Source organism: Pezoporus flaviventris, unplaced genomic scaffold (genome assembly GCF_033815535.1).
Source record: "Pezoporus flaviventris isolate CSIRO_AGI_PZ_B2104156 unplaced genomic scaffold, CSIRO_AGI_Pfla_v1 ptg000025l, whole genome shotgun sequence".
Lineage (NCBI taxonomy): Eukaryota > Metazoa > Chordata > Aves > Psittaciformes > Psittacidae > Pezoporus > Pezoporus flaviventris.
The window spans coordinates 7,102,205-7,122,568 of NW_026892573.1; the positions used below are offsets into that span (position 1 = coordinate 7,102,205).

The 20,364-nt window shown below is 41.2% G+C and overlaps 1 protein-coding gene across 2 annotated transcripts in view; it reads left to right on the plus strand.

Moving 5' to 3' along the window:
• The window catches only part of ITM2B (integral membrane protein 2B), a 30,062-nt gene extending 16,982 nt beyond the window's left edge, over window positions 1-13,080 (plus strand). Inside the window, exons 2-6 of one of the 2 annotated variants that reach the window (XM_061457358.1) lie at window positions 3,117-3,245; window positions 5,292-5,498; window positions 7,502-7,612; window positions 11,164-11,314; window positions 12,351-13,080. In XM_061457358.1, the coding sequence (XP_061313342.1) occupies window positions 3,117-3,245; window positions 5,292-5,498; window positions 7,502-7,612; window positions 11,164-11,314; window positions 12,351-12,439 (687 nt within the window). In that variant the 3' untranslated portion in view covers window positions 12,440-13,080. The remainder of the gene's footprint in view (window positions 1-3,116; window positions 3,246-5,291; window positions 5,499-7,501; window positions 7,613-11,163; window positions 11,315-12,350) is intronic. The other variant, XM_061457359.1, reaches the window with a different exon arrangement.
• Window positions 13,081-20,364: the final 7,284 nt, after the last annotated feature.

The window sequence follows — 20,364 nt, forward strand, 5'->3', positions numbered from 1 at the left end:
GCACTGTCCCTCTTGGTAGGGATCATCTTTCACTTAATGTATTTTTTCATTCAGAACATGAGTCACCTGGAAGGAGGGTGAGCATCCATCACACTTTCTTCTCTTGCAGTGCGGATGGTCCTTTATATAGCAAGGGATGAATTAGTCTTTTGGGTCAGTTCAGCCCAAACTAAGCTGTCATGGCAGCAGTACAGCAGCTTAGCCACAGGACAGCTACTAATATGAGTATAATTTAGCTTCAGTAGGGTATTTATAATAATTTAAGGTGGTTTTAAACTGCTGGATAATGTACTTAGTTTTCAAATTCAGAAGAGGAAATCAATTCTGTGTTCTTCAACAGCATAAAGTGTTTTCAGTGTTACTTAATGCATATGGTTCCTCTACAGTGAGATGCAAGACCTTCAGGCACCCACCTAAGCAAGAGGCTAAACTGGGCTTGGACTCTTGCTCTAAAGTTGGTGTGCTGTTTTCAGTAGACTATGGACAAACAAATGCAATAGGCAACTACAAATACAGAATAGCTTAACATGCTACCACTAGGGATGCCTTCAGAAATAATAATGATTAAATTTACCTGCTGTTAGAGGATAAGGAAGTTGTATTAAACCTGTTGTTTACCTGTCTCCTCATATATCAAACCAAAATTCTTTAGGGTGTAATACTCCAAAACTTCTTCAGGTTCCTCCAACATGGTAAAAGTTACTTTTACTGATTATTTTTGTGGCCTGTGCAAAATTAATTTGACATTAATCCCCATTACCAGGTAGGTGTTCACACTGTGTGTGCCTTCTGCACCGTTTCCCAGATGCCTATTTTGCTAGTCTTCCTGAGCTTAGAAAATGATCTAAAACTGGAAGAGGCAATTATTGCACTAATGGATGATTCTGCTTGGAGTTTAAAAAGTGGGGGGTGTAAAAGCTGCACTGGGAAAGAATAAAGATACTCTGTATTCTTCACTAGGGAATATTTTGGCATTCTATCCCAAAGCGAGCTTGCTGTCCTTTTTTTCTGACATTAACTTACAACAGTTTAAATGACATTATTTTAAAAAGTTTCTATCTGGTGCCCTTTATGCTCTGAAATGTCTGGGGAAATAGTTACCTAATGATACAGGGCAACATAAAAATAAAAATCCTTGTTTTACCTGGTTTAGATTTATAATTGAGATGATTTATAAAAGAATCCACAGTGAATCTTAACCTGACCTGAAAGTTAATTAGATTACCATGGGTATTATGTCCTATTCTGAGTCTTTGCAAACAGCCAGGTTAAAAACCATGCAGCCAGTAATCCTGCGATTCTTTACACTGAATTCCTTAAATAATTAGTAATGTAAAAGCTTTTAAAAGCTGCTACTTGTCTTTTCAGTCTGCTTTTTCAGGCCATGGCAACTGTTTTCTAGCCGCGCTCACTTTGTCTTGTAATGTATCCCAGAAATGTTGGTTGGAAGGGGCTTCTGGAAGTCATCTGGTCCAACCTCCCTTTAGAAACAGGATGGTTGCCAAAGCAAGATCAGCCATGGCTTTGTCTAGTTGAGTCTTGAAAACCTCCAAAAATGGAGATTTCACAATCTAATTTACTGCAGTAGTTCACAAGGTAACGTAAAACAAAATCTGTGAAATATCTTCACTTTGACTCTAAATATTTCCGAATCAGATTTTGGCAGCAGTTGCCTGGCAAAGAAGCTGCACTGCCATTGCTGTATGAAAGATAATTGCAATGTACTGTAAGGGTGGGTTTCACATCACCTAGTTTTAGCTGCATATCAAGTAGGTACCTAGTTAAACAAGGAGTTTCCCCCTGTAACCAGTGAAATCAGTCCCTCCAAAAGACTGTTTCTCCCTCTTGGGGATTGTTGGGATGAGTCTGTCTCAGAAAGTGCCTCTTTCTCCCTGCCATTTACAGGGAATGTCCCCTAGCATTAGACTTGCTTAGATGGCTTTGGCTGGATGAGGGGAATTCCTTCCAATCGGGCCCAGGCAGTGTGGGGACTACACCCACAACTTTGATCAAGTGGGAAATCATCCTCATTAGCAAATGCTGCAAACCTGCACCATGAGGGGAACATCATCTGACAGAACATCGACTGGCAACCAGAGCTATCAGCCTCCTCAAGTGCTCTTCTCATGCTCTTCCCCCATTTTATGGTTTGGGGTTTTTTGTTTATTTGGCCATAATGATTTTGCCCTGGTCATCACTCTACCCTACTGTTGCTTTTGGGTTTTTTGTTGTTGTTGTTGTTGCAAAGGGGTATTGAATTACTTTGTATTTCCTTGAGTTCTGGTATTTCCCCAGGATTGCCATGGTTTGGAAGAGGGTGACTCAAAAAGACGGTTTGTTGATTGATTTTTTTTTTTATGGATGCAAGTTATGCAAACACTTGGGGGAGGAAAGAGCATTGTAAAGTGGCTGATAGAGGGAAGATTTTGCAAGCAGCAGTGTATTGCTTAGAATGCCTAGGGGGACTGCATGGTTATGCAAAGTAGTGCCCCAAGGGGGAAACATCTTGTCATTCCTTTAGCATAACATGAACAGCAGAAGGAGGTGTGGCCAACAAAGTCTCAGAGCGGAAAGGTTCCTTAACAACAACTTACAAAGCATTTTTTTTCATACCCACTCGTATTATTCTCTTTTGTCGTGATGGAACAGCATAAGAAATGATATGTTTTGCTCTCCTTATTACCTTTGATCTTTTGTTGGTTCTTCAGGTTCCCTTAAATTGCATATAAAGATAAAAAAGAATCTGACCTATCTGAATTGGCTTCCTGGCTGTGCTGATGTTGCAAGAGGTTGACTGAGAACAGTTATTTTTCTGTAGAGTGGCTCACTGTGTGCTGTTAGGTTTCTCAGGAGATTTTGTTACATTTTTCTCTTCCGTAAGACTGAAGTCTGCTGATTTAGTCAGTGACAATTGCATTAACAATTACTGTTAGTGCAAGTATTCCTAATAGGGGTTTTAAACTTTACCAAATAAAATGTGTCTCCAGCCAATTGTGATAATGTGCATATAGCCTTTTCTGATGGATGCAAGGTTTGGACTTGTTGGGCCTGAAGTATCTGGTGTCATACATGTCTTGGGAGCAGTGTGCTGAAGGTCTCTCTCTGATACACTGCAGGACCCTGAGGATGCTGTGCCTGTCGGGCAGAGGAGGGCCTGGTGCTGGTGCATGTGCTTCGGATTGGCCTTTATGCTGGCTGGGGTGATCCTGGGTGGTGCCTATCTGTACAAATATTTTGCATTCCAGGTAAGTCAAATACATTTCGTTATGGGAGGGTTGTGTTTTTCTCTGTTAATGCCTTACATTTAGAAGAGGGAGGAGGAACAAAATACTAACCCAAACAGCCTTTCTGCTTTTTTTTTGTTTCCAAAACGTAAGCATTTCTAAAGGCAAAATATGTGGCCTGCTCTGAAGTTAGCTATTAGTAGAGGAGGGCAGAAGCAAAGCTGGCATATAAAAGGGAGCAGCACTTTTGGAAATCTTACTTTGCAGAGGAAGGATTATATCTAAGTAGGACTTGGGCTCAGGAACTGCAGCGGTGTCCCAGATTTTCACCTGTTCTGTGTTCCACAGTGACGAATACTGGAGGTGGATTAACCCCTTGAAAACCTCCTTGTCTGACCCCAGGTTTCCTAGACACATGCAGCACTGCTCATGCACAGGAAAGGGACTGCTTGTCAAAGTGCAGTGATTCTCCCGCTTCCTAGCCTCCAGAGGGATACAGAATACAGGCCCTGCGGGGCACTTGGGAGAAGCTGAGTCAACGTGGTTAAACATGCTCTGTCAGGTCTAATCCACACTGACAAGATCAGACCTCTGACAAAATGTATTTTCAGTCTTTAACAAGTGGCACTGCTGCAGTGGGAACCCTTTGAAGACACTGGTGCCAGGGAAGTGGAGCATTTACCCAAAATATGGGAGACCTGAGTTAAATGTTGCCTTCCTCAGGGAGAATTGTCACTGGGCAGCACTGGATATATGCTGGGATGTTGCCCAAGTGGTGTGAGCACACCCTCTCTCCTTCAGAAACTGCCAGGGTTGCAAGATTCACACAGAAAGGGAGAGTATAAGTGAAACATGAATCCCTCTAGCCCTCTGGTTAGTATAAGGTATAAATTCTGTGTTCTTGTCCCTGCTACTGGGATTATTGTTTTTCTCCCCATTTTAGTAGCTGCAAAGGAGGAAGGCAGAGTGATTAAACATGAGAAATTCTAGCTGAACTTGCATTTTATAGTCTCTTTGCCTGTCATGTTAACCTCGTTCATAGGGGATCAGTAGTATTGCAAGTGATGCTTAAACAGCATAGTGTATCTTGGTGGATTAACAAGCTGAGAGTAGCTGAAGGCCCGTTGTAACACTAACTCATGTTCCATCCGTTCCACCTGCAGTGCTCCATCTTTCACATCCCAGTTAGCTGAAATGGAAGGTGCCTTTTCATTCAGATTTGTTTATGTCAGATCTGGGTTGAAGGAAACATTCAGGAATTGAGCTGAATTGCACTGAAGACGTGTTTCCAATTTAGAACTTGAAATTGATGGCATGTGCATATACATAAGTTACATGTTTCTAAAACTATCTGGCATATAAATTTGGAATATGACTTCCTCTGACTCAGGACTTTAATTTATACTTCATTTAAGTAACCTGCCATGTGTACTGTGACAAAATTGGTTGTTTTATTTTCTGTTGTTTGTCTTTTAAAACTGTTCAGAAGTGGTTTAGAAACTGACTTTCAAAACTTTTGAAGCTTTGCAAAAACTTAAGCAACTTCACAGAATAATGAAGGTTGGAAGGAAACTTTTGCAGTCACCTGGTCCAACCCACTGCTGCGAGCATGACCAAATTTGGAGTTAGACTTGTTTTTTAAAGGTGATCTGGATGATCAGTTTCAGTATTTTAAGTTGTAATTATTGACCACAGTTAAATAATAATTTAACAATAATGTGCATGTATATAGATGTAGGAACTTCATTATCTTTCTAAAAATAAGATACAGTGTGCCACAGCTAATGGATGCAAAACAGAAGACTAGATTTTAAGAACCTGCTTTTGGGATCCTGTTTTCCTTGAATTCCAGGGAAGGGCTCCCTCTGGGTTCAGTACAATCAAGGTTTTACCCATGGTCCTGTTGTAGATAGATAGCAACTGGCTCCTGCTCTGGTGTATAGGTCAAATTAAAGGGAAAACATTTCATTTAGGCTGACGGGTTTTTCTTCTCCACTGTGCTTTGAGAATATTAGTTTTAAACTTGTAGGCTGATGATGTTTTTGTTGCTGGGTTGTTTATTTTTAGCAGGGTGGCGTGTATTTCTGTGGAATAAAGTACATTGAAGATGGCTTAAGCTTACCTGAGTCTGGGGCAGAGGCTCAGAGTGCTCGCTACCATACAATTGAGCAAAATATTCAAATCTTGGAGGAGGAAGATGTTGAGTTTATCAGTGTGCCAGTCCCTGAGTTTGCTGATAGTGATCCTGCTGATATCGTCCATGACTTCCACCGGGTAAGAAATACTTCTGAAGAGCTTGAAAGCATTTAAAACTGGAAAATTGCTCCCCCTCAGTCATCCTGATAAATGTACTCCCTAATTATTGTAGTGGGGGAAAGCAGAGGGTGGAGGAGGCAGCAGAAACGTTTTGATCAGCAGCAGGCTGCAAGCAATTATTAACTGGGCATACAAAGTACAGCATTATACAGTCATCAGGAGGGAGTCTGTAAAACACCATCTGCAAATACAGTTCTGTTTTTAGAAAGGAAAAAAATCTTAGAGCTGTTTCCTTTTGTTAGTATGAGGAAATAAAGAAAATATAGTTTGTGCTGTGCTAAGTCCACCAAGCCAGAATCTGACCAGCTGCTGTGGTGCCAGGGGAGTTTAGAAAGGGCTGTCATAGCTTTGACCTCAGTTTGCAAGGACTGATTGCTTCTGGCATGAGTAGGTTCAGGCACCCCGAGAGGTGCTCTCTGAGCATGGCTCAAAAAGCCCAAAGCAGCAGCAGAAAGGGAAGGAAGCAACCAGTTGTCTGACCTTGGAAGAGAGCTCTTTTCTCAGGTGTCTTAGGAAGCCTTGTGCACCACAGGCTACTATGATTCCTAAAGGCACTGAATTAGGGTCTCAGAGCATTTTTAGCTGTTTCTTTCTTTTTTGGAGAAACAACATTGATAGGGATCATGGTAATGAATTTTTTTGCTAAGGCAGTTGACAGGCCTACAGCTCTCGATATTGGCGAGATCTGTAAAAGATTTAGAAACCCTTTTTCTCTGTAGCAGCCTGATGGAAGCTGTCTGATAGCAATGAAATGTTCTGCAGCTGGTTTTCGGGAAGCTGAATTTCTGTGAACATTTGAAGACTTCACTGAGCAGCTTTTTAAAGCAAGGCTGGAAAAGAATAGGGAAGTGTCCTATTTTTTTAATGCAAACCTCAGAGTTACAATTTTCCAGGCAGAATGGGTTCTATCTATCAAATATTCATAACCAGATCTGGAGGAAAACATTGCTTGCTCAAGCAATGTCATTTAATATTCCTGAATATATTTAGGGAGCTTCTGTTAAGAGTTAGAGCAAAGACTCTAAAGAGGAACAAACAGGAAAAAAGAGGGGGGCTGAGAAGTATCTAAGAAGTGAATAGGGACAATATTGGAAATCTACTTTTTGATTTACTGGGTTAAAGGCTCTGCTCTAAAGGTCAGTGCAAGGATCATTTGCCATAGGCACAGCACTTACTCCAATGTAATGAGATTAACTGCACTGATGATTGCTGTCCTGGTACTATTTTGACTGTTGGGATCTTGGTGCTCAGCATTTTATATACGTCTGCAGGCTCGGAGATTTCAGCAGCTTGAGATAACGTTGTGTTTAGCAGGAACAGATGCAGTAAAACACAGCTCAGTGAACAGAGCCATAGGATTCATCAGGATAATTCCCGGAGCTTTTACATTTCTGTCTTTATAAAATAATGACAAATACTGCCATCCAGGTACTATAAAGATAATTATTCAGTTAGGAATAATCATTAATGCTTCAAGCCAGTATGATTTTTGAAAATAAAAGGATTTTTGCTGTGTTGTCTGTGACAGTATTTTATTTTCCCTTCTATATTCTGTTCTTACCAGTGGTATTTCCCTTTCCAGTATAACAAAAATATAAAAGCATGGAGAATAGAGCAAGGTTTTTGCCCTGTTGTTCCAAAATGCAGGCACTAGGAATAAATGAATACTATACATGATTCCATGACAGCTCAGCTACACCTTTGTAATTTCATTACTGTGGTGCATTTGAGCTACTTATCGCCTGCTGCCTTGCACTAATCCCTGTCATAGATTTAAACTATCGAGCTGCCTTTTATTTCTGCATTTACCTACCCTCAAATTGGGGTTGTTTGGACAGGTTTTATAGTGAACAAAACAATAATTTGAAGAACAACACGAGGCAATAGCACTTTACCAAAGTCTGTATGTGAATTTTCTGATGTTCTTGTAATTTTGATTAAAATAAATACTTCCTCTATAGAGACTCACTGCCTACCTTGACCTTAGCCTGGATAAATGCTACGTGATTCCTCTCAACACTTCTGTTGTTATGCCACCAAAAAATTTCCTGGAGCTGCTGATCAACATCAAGGTACGGTTAAACAGTAAGTGATTCGTTCCTAAAACAGGGGAAGAGGAGACGTTGTACCCCCAGCTAACTCTGGCATTCACACAAAGCTTATGTATTAGTTAACTGATCACTAGAGATTTTTGCAAAGAGAGAAGAAAGTCTACAGTGCTCTTAGTTAATTAATTACCATTGTGAAGGAATTGTTAATTTGAACAAATGTGATTTTATTTTTCCATGGTACAAATTTGGCTGACAAAATCATGTGAATGTGGTGTACCTTGACTCTTTGATAGTCTTGTGTGTTTTTTACTTTTTAATCCATTGTGGCTAAAGCTTCCATGAAGCATGTATGTACTGGACTAAGACTGGTTAGCTGAGATGCCTTAAGTGGATATACTGGGAAACTCTTCTAACATGGGCATTGTTTGAGGCATGGGTCCCTGGGGTTGGCTCCTAATTTGACCTGATCTGGCGGCTTGAGGGTGTGAGGTGTATTGGATCTGCTATGCACACTCTGGGAAATGAGATGTGGCACACATCACACAAGGTGTGATGGGCTAGCACTGCAACCAAGTTCATGAGGCTTCCACCAGCCTTGAGATTCCACCTTCCTGTTTCCAGGCAGGTTTTGTTGTGGTAATGACAATTTGGACTGTATGGTTAGCAAAACCCACTTAAGATTCTGCAAGCACCAGACCTTCAGAACAAGATTCCTTGGCCTTAAAAACAAGGACCATGGAAAGGACAGAGATACCACAATTGCTGAACAGCCCAACATGAGTTTTCAGTATCATGTAGTGGGAGCTCCTAATGACTTCTCAGCAGGGTTTGATGATTGAACACTACTGCTGGGCTTGTGGTGCTGGCTGGCTTGTCGCCACCACAGGGACATGCTGTTCTGTTAGAAGGAGAAACTGGGTGAAACATAATGGCTTGTGAAATAGAGGAGGCCAAAGTAGAAAATCTAATGGGATCTTTTACTAATTTAATATGAATCATCTTTATCTTTCTTTTTAACCCTTACATATGTATGTTTTAATGCAGGTTTGTATAGCTTTTGTCTTGGTTTCTTTATAGAACAGCAAAACACTCTTGGTGGGGAAGAGAGCTGATAACTTATGTCTAAGATTTGGGGAAAGTGTTATAAATTTCATTTTACTGGGCTTCTGTAACTTCAGAATTTTTATTATTGTCTTTGGGTTTGCATCTTCCAAAAAAGGCTTTGGAATTAGGCCTTCAGGAACCAGTTCAGCCATTTCTTAGTGGTTTGTGTATATAAATGAATTTCATGTGAGAAATGACTTCACAAGTAAGTCCTCTGCTGCGTTTTTGCTGCCTATTTTGAGACTGGCTATTTAACCGCACTTTCATTTCCCGTACACAAGGATGAGGTGGTGTCTGTAAAATTCAGTGACCCGGTATCTTTTTATTTTGTGTATGCTGTTCTGTTTCCATTTTTAGTTCACACAAATTCCACTGTTAAAATCTGTTAATTTCCTACTTTGTTGTTAGCACTGAATCAAATATACTTGGTTTACAAGTAAGAGGATAACCAGGCATCACGCATTTAATTGGAAATCTGTGCAAAAGCGAACTGTTTTGATCATTGTCCCAATCAGCGAGTGCCCTAATTTTATGAGACATCTGTTTAATTCTCATTGTATTAACAAAAAGCTGTGGGCATTTGATGTCTCAGAAAATCAGGTTAAATGTTTTGTAACTGAAATTTGGGAAACAGTTCTGCAAATGCACAAAGTGAGTAAATTTCTGCTCGTTGTCCTGCGGCCACACTGGTTGTACAAGGAGAATATGTATGATATTAAAGTGCTCGTTTGATTAAAATGAGCTCTGAATACATGCAGAGGGCATTTTATGAAAGTGGAAGTGCTATGGGCTGTTTTGTTTCTTAGGCTGAAATTATGGCTTTCTTTTAAAGAACTACATTTCTATATATTGATACAGTTTGCTTGAATGTGCAGACAGTGAAAGGCCTCCTTTCCTTGGGAAGCAAAGTGGAAACCCAGGTCTAATATTTGTTCATCTACCTCCTTCCCATTGCTGAGTCAACTGGCCAATTTTAACCATATGTGATGCACTGAGTGTCTCAAAGAGGATGATATTTGTGGCTGTGCTGGATCTCAGTGCTCGGTAATTGCTTGTGCAGCAGCTAGGCAGAGGATATTCCCACATTGAGCTCTCCCTCTTCCTGCACCCCGCGAGAGGGCTGAGAAGGCCATGTCCATGGAGTGGTCCAGGAGGTCCTGTGGTTTAGAGGGCACAAGCCCAGGAGTGTCCTCCCAGGCTGCCCCAAGGCTTCAGCAACAGCAGTGCCCACTCTGCCAGTGCCCTGCCCTGCTGAAATTCAGGAGACCAGCAGTTAAGATACAGTAATTTACAGCAATTTAATTACCAAATATCTAGTGGGATAATTTGGGAGTGTGAAGTCTTCCAAGCTCTTGCTTAAAAAAAATTGCTGTTGTTTTCCTCATAGTACATGCTGAAGAAAATTTTCATAATTTAAAGTGAATTTTAGTCCTTTCTTTACTGAAGAGAACAGCATTCAGTTGGTGACTCTTCAGCATGTCACTTGGACTGAAAAGGCAGTCTTGTTTTGCAGTGGAAATTTCAAGTTGTTTATTGTCAATACAGCAGTCTTTCACCACGGAAGTTGACTTTGTTTCCATAGTAAGTGATCATTTTATTTTAAGCAAGCAAGCAACACCTTCTCTACTGCCATAAACGAGAATCACACTAACAGGATTTCTTAAATGAAGCAGTATTTGAAAGAAGTTGATGGCCATTTACCAGTGGCAGTCTTGGGAAATCAGCTGACAGCCAAGTATGTGCATCTTCAGATGCGTGCAGCCAGGTGTGCGCAGAGCTGGGTTCCTCCATCATTTCAGCCATGGCAGAATAACACAGAACGGGCTGCAAAAGGCTTGGGGAGCCTTCACATCTCTTCCTCTTTCAGCATGTTGCCTTAAAACACCTGATAATACCACTATGACCTTCTAATACCTTTCCACGGGAACAGTTGTGGGAATCACCATAATAACTTACAGGGCTAGAGGGTTTTGGGTTTGGCTTGAGGGCTGTGATCCACACTGTTCGTGGTGTCACACGAGGCTTCCCAAAGCCTGTAGGCTGTTGTTGGCATGCTTCATAGCAGCTCCATGTGGAGCATGTTTCTGCCAACTCCTCTTTGGAAGCTCCGTTGGGATGTTGTTAATGAAGTGAAAACTGTGGATGGTAAGTGCAGGACTGATCTGGGACAGGGGGTGCACCTGGAAGGAAACATTTCTTCTCTACTTGAACCCTGAAGTTACTGTGGCAGGAGGGTGGTGGATGTGTGCATCAGTGGACATTTTGTAACCTTTTTGAATATAACCATCATTTATCTCCAGTGCAGTCACGTACGCGTTTACAGTAAAAATCCTGTGGGTAATACGTATTTTAAAAGAATTCTATGAAGATATGTCACAGCTGAGTTAAAGAACGCTTCTAAAGTGTTTCTTGTGTGCTCAGACCAGGAAAAGACAGCTTTTGACAGAGCTGTTACATTTTTTCAACAGGCTGGAACATACTTGCCTCAGTCCTATTTGATTCATGAACAGATGATCGTTACTGATCGCATTGAAAATGTGGATCAGCTGGGATTCTTTATTTACCGCCTCTGTCGCGGCAAGGAAACTTATAAACTACAGCGCAAAGAAGCCATGAGAGGTAAGGTTCCTCCTTCCATCTTTGGAGTTGGCAGAAAGTTTAATAAATAGGCTTGATTGTGTTGAAAGAAATCACTCTTATTAAAGCAGGTGTTCCTTATGGTGGTAGCCAGCTCAGTGGGCTTAAGTATGTCTGATATTTTCTGTGGAGCTATGGAAATAAGTCATTTTATTGTGCAGAAGTACTTAAGGCCCCATAAGCTAGGAGCTGCTAAAATGTGTGTGTGTGTGCGTGGTTGTGTTTTCTGGGGTTCAGGCTTTCATGGAGGCCTTTATTTAATACTTGTTTCTTGACCCACCCACCCCAAAACAAAAAAAAAACCCAAACAAACTCACTTTAATGTAAGAGAAACCATAGCCTTGTAGCCCAAGTTCAGAATTGCGACTTTTTACAAGGGCATGTAGTGATCTGACAAGGGGGAATGGCTTTAAACCAAAAGAGGGTAGATAGGAGGGGAGTTCTTCACTATGAGGGTGGTAAGGCACGAACAGATTGCCCAGAGAAGCTGTGGATCCCTGGCAGTGTTCAAGGCCAGCCTGGACAGGGCTTTGAGCAACTGGGTCTAGTGGAAAGGGGGTTGGAATGAGATGATATTTAAGGTCACTTCCAACCCAAACCATTCTGTGATTCTATGAATTGTAGATTCCTTTTGTCATTAAAGCCATTTTTAAGTTAGTTTAGTTACTGGTTTACTCCTTCGCTGTTCCCTCACGTCCCCACAAGCATTTTTGTAGGCACACAGAGAGGGAGACTGGGAACTGATCTGGGTTCAAATTAGCCTGTGGGGGAGTTGGCAAGTTGGCTTTAACTAAAACCAGAACTGGGATTTGGGTCACTACACCATCAGGATTGCTGCCTGATGACTGATTTTCTCCATATGAACGTGTGCCTGTGTGCATTCCCTCTGAGCAGGGGATCAAAGAATAGTAGTTCTGATTTCTGATGACATCATAGCAAATGTAAAACCCTTGTGTCACTGACATGCCATCATCCCCTCTTCTCTTTGCCCTTCATTGTTCTGTGCTAACACAAACAGGAATTCAGAAGCGTGAAGCTGTCAAGTGCCGAAAGATTCGACACTTTGAGAGCAGGTTTGCTATGGAGACACTCATCTGTGAGCAGTGATGAGCAATATTCTTGCTACCGGAGACTTGCAAACTACAGTATGACCCCACCCCTTGTGTTGTGTGCAGTGATTATTTTTTAAGATTTTCTGTTATGTAAGTAGAGGACAGGGCTTTACTGCTGAACACCTCCCGTACTCCTCATCTCGTGAGACATGGCCTGTCAGGATGAGTTAAGGTATTTTCCTTATTTCCAGGTATGGTGTTCTTCTTATATTTGAATAGCAATTGTATAAAGACTTAGTTGCTAGCGCCTTTCATGTGATGAATCTTGAATACTAGGAAGAAGAGGAAGTCTTTGAAATATCCACCAGTTTTTAATTCAGTAAAATTGAAAAGAATTATTAGTGTACAAATGGACTGCAAGAGCTACTTCTAACTGTAATATTACCTGCTATATAGTTTGTTACAGCATATAGCCAGACCTGTATTTGACTCTCCCTAACAAAGTGCAATTTGTTTCATTTTTAAAATACTGTCATATTTACCTTTTTAGATTGATTTCTGACTTGATGTTTTAAAATGGCAAGTGTTTGCTGTAACAATCTTTTAGAAGATTAAGAAGTAACTTATGTTACTAACTTGTATATAATCCATGTATGTGCAATGGAAAATAAACCTTATAAACCTGTTTGTCTAAAAGTCTTGTGTTTCCTTTTGCTATTACTGGTTTGTTGTTGTTTTTTTTTTTTTTTTTTTTTTTAGAGGAGGGGACTACAACTAACTGTAAAAGTTAAAATTAAAGCTTTTTACTTCTGATGCTATTTTTAAAAGCGAGAAGATAAAAGGGAATAGGCGATAGGGGTGGCTGAGAAATGAAACATGAATAGAGAAGCATGTTTTTTTCAGTTTTTTCTTCATTTAAAGGCAGTATGTGCTGCTTGCTGAAATTCTGGTTAGTATTTCCAAACTGCATACAATAACAGTGGAGATCCAGAGCTGACCTGATATGTTAATGTCTGAAATCCCTGTCCTGAGTATTTGTCAAATGAAGAGCATAATGTAGAGTGTACCACAAGTCAGGCTGACCCAGCTAAGAGCCAGGAGTGTTCACAACAGGCAGGACAACACCAAGCTGTGTGGTGCGGTCAACACACTGGAGGGAAGGGATCCCATCCAGAGGACCCTTCACAGGCTTGAGAGGTGGGCCAAGGTAAACTTCACGGAGTTCAACAAGGCCACGTGCAAGATACCATACCTTGGTTGGGGCAGTCCCAAGAACAAATAGAGGCTGGTGGAGACTGGACTGAGAACAGCCCTGAGAAGGACTTTTTGCAGTTGACAGTAATCTCAACATGAGCCAGCTTTGTGTGCTTGCAGCCCAGAAACCAACCGTATCCTGGGCTGCATCAAAAGGAGCGTGACCAGCAGGTCAAAGGAGGTGATCCTGCCCCTCCATTGTGCTCTCGTGAGACCTCACTTGGAGTATTGTGTGCAGTTCTGGTGTCCTCGATGTAAGAAGGATATGGAGCTGCTGGACAAGTCCAGAGGAGGCCACAAAGATGCTCAGAGGGCTGGAACATCTCTCCTGTGAAAAAAGGCTGAGAGAGTTGGGCTTGTTCAGCCTGGAAAAGAGAAGGCTCTGAGAAGACCTTAGAGCAGCTTCCAGTACCTAAAGGGGACCTACAAGAAATCTGTAGAGGGAAGCAGGAATGGGATAGAGGGTAGATTTAGACATTAGGAAGAAATATTTTACTATGAGAGTGTGAGGCACTCAACAGGTTGCCCAGAGAAGCTGTGGCTGCCCCATCCCTGGAAGTCTACAAGGCCAAGTTGAATGCAGCTTTCAGCAACCTGTCCTAGTGGAAGGTGTCCCTGCCTATGGCAGGGGGTTGGAACTACATGATCTCTAAGATCCCTTCCAACCCAAACCAAGAGTCTTCATTAGGAACTGTAGTGATAGGACAAGGGGTAATGGGTTAAAACTTAAACAGGGGAAGTTTAGATTGGATATAAGGAAGAATTTCTTTACTGTAAGGGTGGTGAGGCACTGGAATGGGTTGCCCAGGGAAGTTGTGAATGGTCCATCGCTGGCAGTGTTCAAGGCCAGGTTGGACAGAGCCTTGGGTGACATGGTTTAGTGTGAAGTGTCCCTGCCCATCCATGGCAGGGGGTTGGAACTAGGTGATCTTAAGGTCCTTTCCAACCCTAACTATTCTGAGTCCATGATTCTAAGAGACGATTTATGATTCTTCATTTCCCTTTGTTCAACCTCAGGGCATTCTTGTCAGCCCATGTGCTTGAGCTTTGCCAGTTAATCTGGAGCTACCTCAAATATCACTGATAGCGTTCTGTATTGTGTCATTTGCACTTAAAAGTGCAATTCCTAAAGCAAATTTGATTGTTTTTTATTGATATGATGGGGATCCTTGTAATGGCCACTTCTGTGGAGAGGAGTTCAGGATAAGATGTATCATAGTACCTGTTGTTTTGAAGCTGGTTGCAAGGAAAATATTGGGTGAGAAAAAAAGGGAGTAACATCCAAAACATGTCTAGAAAATCTCCCCCAAAATCTACTTCCAAGCTTCAATGATATGGGAACTGGCTTGACTTTCTGCCCAAATTTTGAGCATTGATTCATCAGGAAAGTAGCAATCTTCAGTATAATCTTTGCGTATTTGTTTGCAAAACCCCCACTATTTAAACTGATTTTTAGATAATCTACCCCATAGGTGTCTTTTGTCTTAATTTAATTTAGTCAAGAATCTTTGGACTAATCTTAACTTTTAATCTCTTACAGGATCTTTTCTTAATACAGAGGGAGGATGCTTTACTGGGTTTGGAGCCATTATACAGATGTAAACACGCTGTCATCCTGCTTCCTGCTATTGTGAATGTTTGGATCGAGATAAAATAATTTGTTTTAAAGGAAGTTTCTTAAATACACAATACATTTTTTTTTCCTTCATCTGCATTTGGCTTAATTTACAGTTTATTCTTAGTGTAGGTGCATTATATATAAAATGAACAGTATGATTATTATTTTCTAAAAGCTGGACTTCTTTAATCCGTTCTTGATGGTGCATGGCAGTAACAAACATCAAAACCTCACATAGATACAGGTTAGATGCTCATGTATAATTTATATTTATATGGCTATACTTTGGACTAGATGTAAGCAAGCTGGAAAACCTGATGGGAAAGCTTCAGCTACAGACATGCAGGATGTTGCAATTGTGTGCTTAAGGTCAAATGTATGTCAGGGCAGGGTTACGGGAGCATTCTCTGGAGCCCTGTGTGACATGAGAGTCCTGCTGAAGTACTTTTAAGCTGTTTCCCACTTCTTCATGAGCTGAAACATGGAACTTGTTGATTTTTAAGTAAGTCTTGCATCATCTTCAGCTTGTTTTCAAACTAAAGCTCAGTGAGAAGCTGTGATCTGTGGTGTGTCCTTTAACAGCGACACCAGCACATGAGGCTGCCGAAGGGATGGCAGAGGGGGCAGAACTAGGTTTGTTCTCACAGACAGGAGGTTTATATGATCTCACTGCACACCTGGGTACCAAATAACTTCTGAGCCTGTTGGATGGATGGTGGAGGGAAATTTATTTCCCTCAGTAGTGCAGAAATAAACTCAGGTACACTGAGGGGAAGCTCTCAGTGCACACTTACATCTTACCAAATGCCAGGTGGTTTTTATGGGAAGATGAGCTAAAACACCTGGGGTGCAGGAAAGCTCCCATTGAACTTGTGTCCTCTTACACAATGCCAATGAAGTATGGGACACAAGTCCACGAACAAAAATAGTTCTGGGAGCTGCTTGGGCTTTTTCCCCTCTTAAATGATAAAAGAGTATAATAAACAAACCTAGTGGTGCCTTACTGAAGAAAACCACATTTGCAGCCCAGTGAATTCCAGAAAAGAGTCAGGATAAAAATGACCTCATTGAACAATTATCTGTGCGAATATTTCTGAAGCTCCTTGTAAGAAAGAAAATTAATCCTAATGCTGAGACACATTTTGTCCCTGAAGCAGCGAAATAAAAGCAGTGCCACTGTACTTATTTGGTGTCAGGGGATGTGTTGCTCCCTTGTGGGCCAAGAGCAGCCTCTCATGTTTTGGTAGGTCTTTATATGTGTAAGGCTGTTGAGAGCAGCCGATGTGTATGATCTATGCTTGTAAAGCACAATAAAGCCTCCAGTCTTCCCTGCTCCTCTTGCAGCTTTAGTAAAAAGCCACAGGGCAAGTTTTGGCATGAGGAAGATACTGAAGGCCTGCAAGACACAAAATGGAAGAGTTTGGTTACCTGGCACAAGGCCATCCCCTGGAAAGGTGGGTACATGCTTTTGTTCCTACAAGTTGGATGGGAGGGTGGAAGTCTGACGCATCTGTGTGAGCAGAATCTTGTGGTTTGGAAATGCAAGCAGAGCTGTACTGACTGACATTGCTTGTTCTAGTTGCAGGAGAGTTATGTTATGTTACTGTCATGGAGGAAGCAACATGGAAGGGCCCATAGTACTGGTATCATACCATGATTTTTCTGGAATGCTAGACAAAAACGTTTTCACCTAGCTAGGATATTTCACTGCCACGGCTTGGTAAAGAGTGCTGCCATCTTAGGCACAGTCTTAGCAGATAGAAAACCCCAAGATCATGGGGTGGTTCAGTTCAGCGCAATGCCTGTATCTGTGCACTGCAGACTATGGCTGCTAATTTTCAATTGGTTTTCAGGTTGTTGGTTAAGATTAATTTGATTCCTGAGCAGTGCTTCCAGTAGAACATTTTCTGCTTCTTGTGGGCTTGGGAAATCTTGCACGAGGAGGCATAGAGAGCCCACCAGCAGCAGGACAGGGTGTTCCCCGTGCTGGAGCGCATTCCTCAAGTGGTGAGAGGAAGCAGAACTTTGGCCTGAGCAGGACAGGAAGGGAGGGACTGCAGCAGGGTCATTAATGTGGCCATGTAATTGCAAGCAACAAGAGGTTGTGGTTTGTTGACCTTTGTTTCAGTACCAGCTGGCAGTACCAACTGAAACAAACTGCCCTGCAGAGGGGGCACAGGGAATGGTGTTTTTTTTCTGCTGTAATTGCACTTGCACTGGCACTTTATCTGGTCAATTGCACCAGGCAGGGATTTTATTTTTAGTGGCCTTGTCCTCAGTGCTAGCACAAATCTAAAAGAGACACGACTCCAACAGCCATTTTCACTTACAGAGAACATGCAATGTCTAAGGTCTTTATACAGTTATAAGTAGTTATGATCTTCCTATAGTCAGATAAATACTATTATCCAAGGAAAAAGCGAAAAAAAGTGATGCTCAAGTCTAAAAACTTTGATCAATACAAAACCTCTCTAAACCAATCTCAAGGGGAGAGCATCAGAAGTATCCGTGCAGTGGCCTGGGTCGAGGTTTTGCATATAGGTATCATATACATACAGATGTTTCTCCATCCAGCAACAAGAGTCACAGTGTCCTTTCAGATCCCAGCAGCAATTTGGTCAGACACTGGTAGAGATTCCTGCCTTAAACTGACCACCATGGTACCTGAGACTCCAGCAGTGCACTGCGTAATGCTCTGAGAAGAGGAAGTCACAGATGTGTGTAAATGTGGAGCTAAAATACTGTTTTTATTAATAATGTGTATATATGGAGAGAGGCTTTGGACTGTTATAGGAGGCAATATCTAACAAGTATCTCTCTGTTTAGAGAGAAATGGGTTGAGTTTTGTCACAGTCCCTATGGATTTTACAACACTCTAGAAATACTAACTTTTAGAAATTGTTTTTATCCTTCATATTTTGAACTGAGTCTTCATGTAGGATAATTAGGAATAGGATACTAGGAACCAGGCTCACCAACAAGGGGTACAACAAGATCCAGAAGAACTGGTTTTATCATAACTGTAATTGAAGTGGTAGAGGTCTATGATAATGTAGAAATAAGCAGCTAGTCTTGGTATACCATGAGGTGCACTTCAATCAAGCTTCCCCCTCACATACATTTTAATGAAAACAAAAAAAGTAGCAAGTTTCTATCATATCTGAGCAGTGAGAGTCAAAATAAAAAGGCTTGGGTTTATTTGCAATGGAAGCATGGCTCCAATTCCTACCGGCAACTGACATGAAACTATAGCAACAGTTTAAAATGAAAAAAAAGAATTAAGATAATAAAATTACTTAAGATTGTGTAGCATCTGGAAACAGTGAGTCAGGACAGCCTGACTGGGCAATGTTTCACAGACTGCCATCTGTCTATGACCTGCACTTTAAAAGCTGTTGCAGCAAGATGTTTAGAATAAAGATATTGTCAGGTCACATGAGACGTTATTATTAATACTCTATTTGACCTTGCAGTGTTTCCTTTGTTTCTTGTAAGAGCTGCTTTTCTTCTTTCCTTTGTCATTTTATTCCAAAAGCCCAAAGGCTCCATTTTAAAGAAAATGTTTCAAATAATCATCATAGCTAACAAGGAGGGTGGGGAGAGCACAGTGATTTACATATGGTTTTACACATGCATATGCCTTTCTGTGGAAGTACATGCATACTCATTAAGTTACCTTATTGCAGTTTGGATGTAGCTACTACTTCTGATGCTCCATAATGGAGGACTACAGGTTATTGTAGCTCGATTCATCTGCTGACTCCCTTTTTCTCCCTCCAGTTGTAACTTGAAGCATTCTGAGATTATATTTTGGTTGTCTGGGAGCCCTAAATGCGTTGCTTGATGAAAAAGCACATAAAATTTGATTTGAGAAGGAGCTTGGCACACCAACAATTTTAGAAAATTAGTATTTAGACTGACTGTGGTTGTCAGCTCTTTAAAAGGATATGATGTTCCCTGAGCACTAATGCACAGAGGGTTATGACAGCAACACAGATTCTTTGCCTATCATGTGGATGATCTAGGGCCTGGCTCCAAAACCATGTTAAAGCAGCTGTGAGGGATGCGACTCAGGAGGGTGTTTTTCCTTCTCGCTGACAGCTGGGAGGGTCTCCACTGGCTGGGACCAAGTTTTCTGAGATGTTTTGCTCTCACTTTAAATTCTTCCATGCACCTAAAGCCAGTGTGAGGAGAGGACAATGGCTTTGTCTGTTGCTCAGGGGTTAGCTTACTTTTCCAAGCTGGTAGATCTGCCTTGCTGTTCCACTGCAGACACCATGCAGCCCCAGGCTCCAAACCTTCCACAGCATCTGGTATCATCTGACTACGAGAAGTACTTAAACGTGCTTAGAACCAGGGCAAAGTTACTGTCACAGTTTTACTAAAATCATAAGGCATGTCTAAATTCCACTGCAGTCTGCAACTGAACCACCGAATTTTGAGTTTATGTACTTGGATTTGCCCCAGAAATCCCATTTGTTCTGTATTCACTTTACTGTAATTGGTTTAATTCTAATTATGAATCAGAAAAAGACTGTTCTCCTGTTTGAAAATAAGTTAATGAATATAAAGAAAAAGCATGAACAAATTAATAGTGTGTCCATCTTAAAAATACTTGGGAATTTTTATTGTATACCATAGTTGTACTGTTTGTTTTTTTTTAATCCAGAGCTTTGACAGCCATCTCACTAAACCAAGTTGATTTACAGATTAATAAATATGTGCATGTAGTAGAGAGTCCTTACATACACATATTTTTGCTTTTTCCAAGTTCTCATAACAAAAATCTGAAAGTAAATATTCTAGTTGCTTGGTGCAGTGATCTGCCTTCTAAATGTGGATATGTGATTGCAGGCTACACAGTAGATTTGTTAAGGTCTCTGCATCAGGGCACTGGGGATTTTAATATTGTTGTCTTAAAATCTGAAAGATGCCTCAAAGCCTGGAGAATTTCTTATACTAAATTGTAATATTATGTAATTGTAATGCACAGCAGTTTTTTAGAATCATAGAATGGATTGGGTTGGAAAGGACCTTAAGATCATCTAGTTCCAACCCCCCTGCCATGGGCAGGGACACCTCACACTAAATCATATCACCCAAGGCTC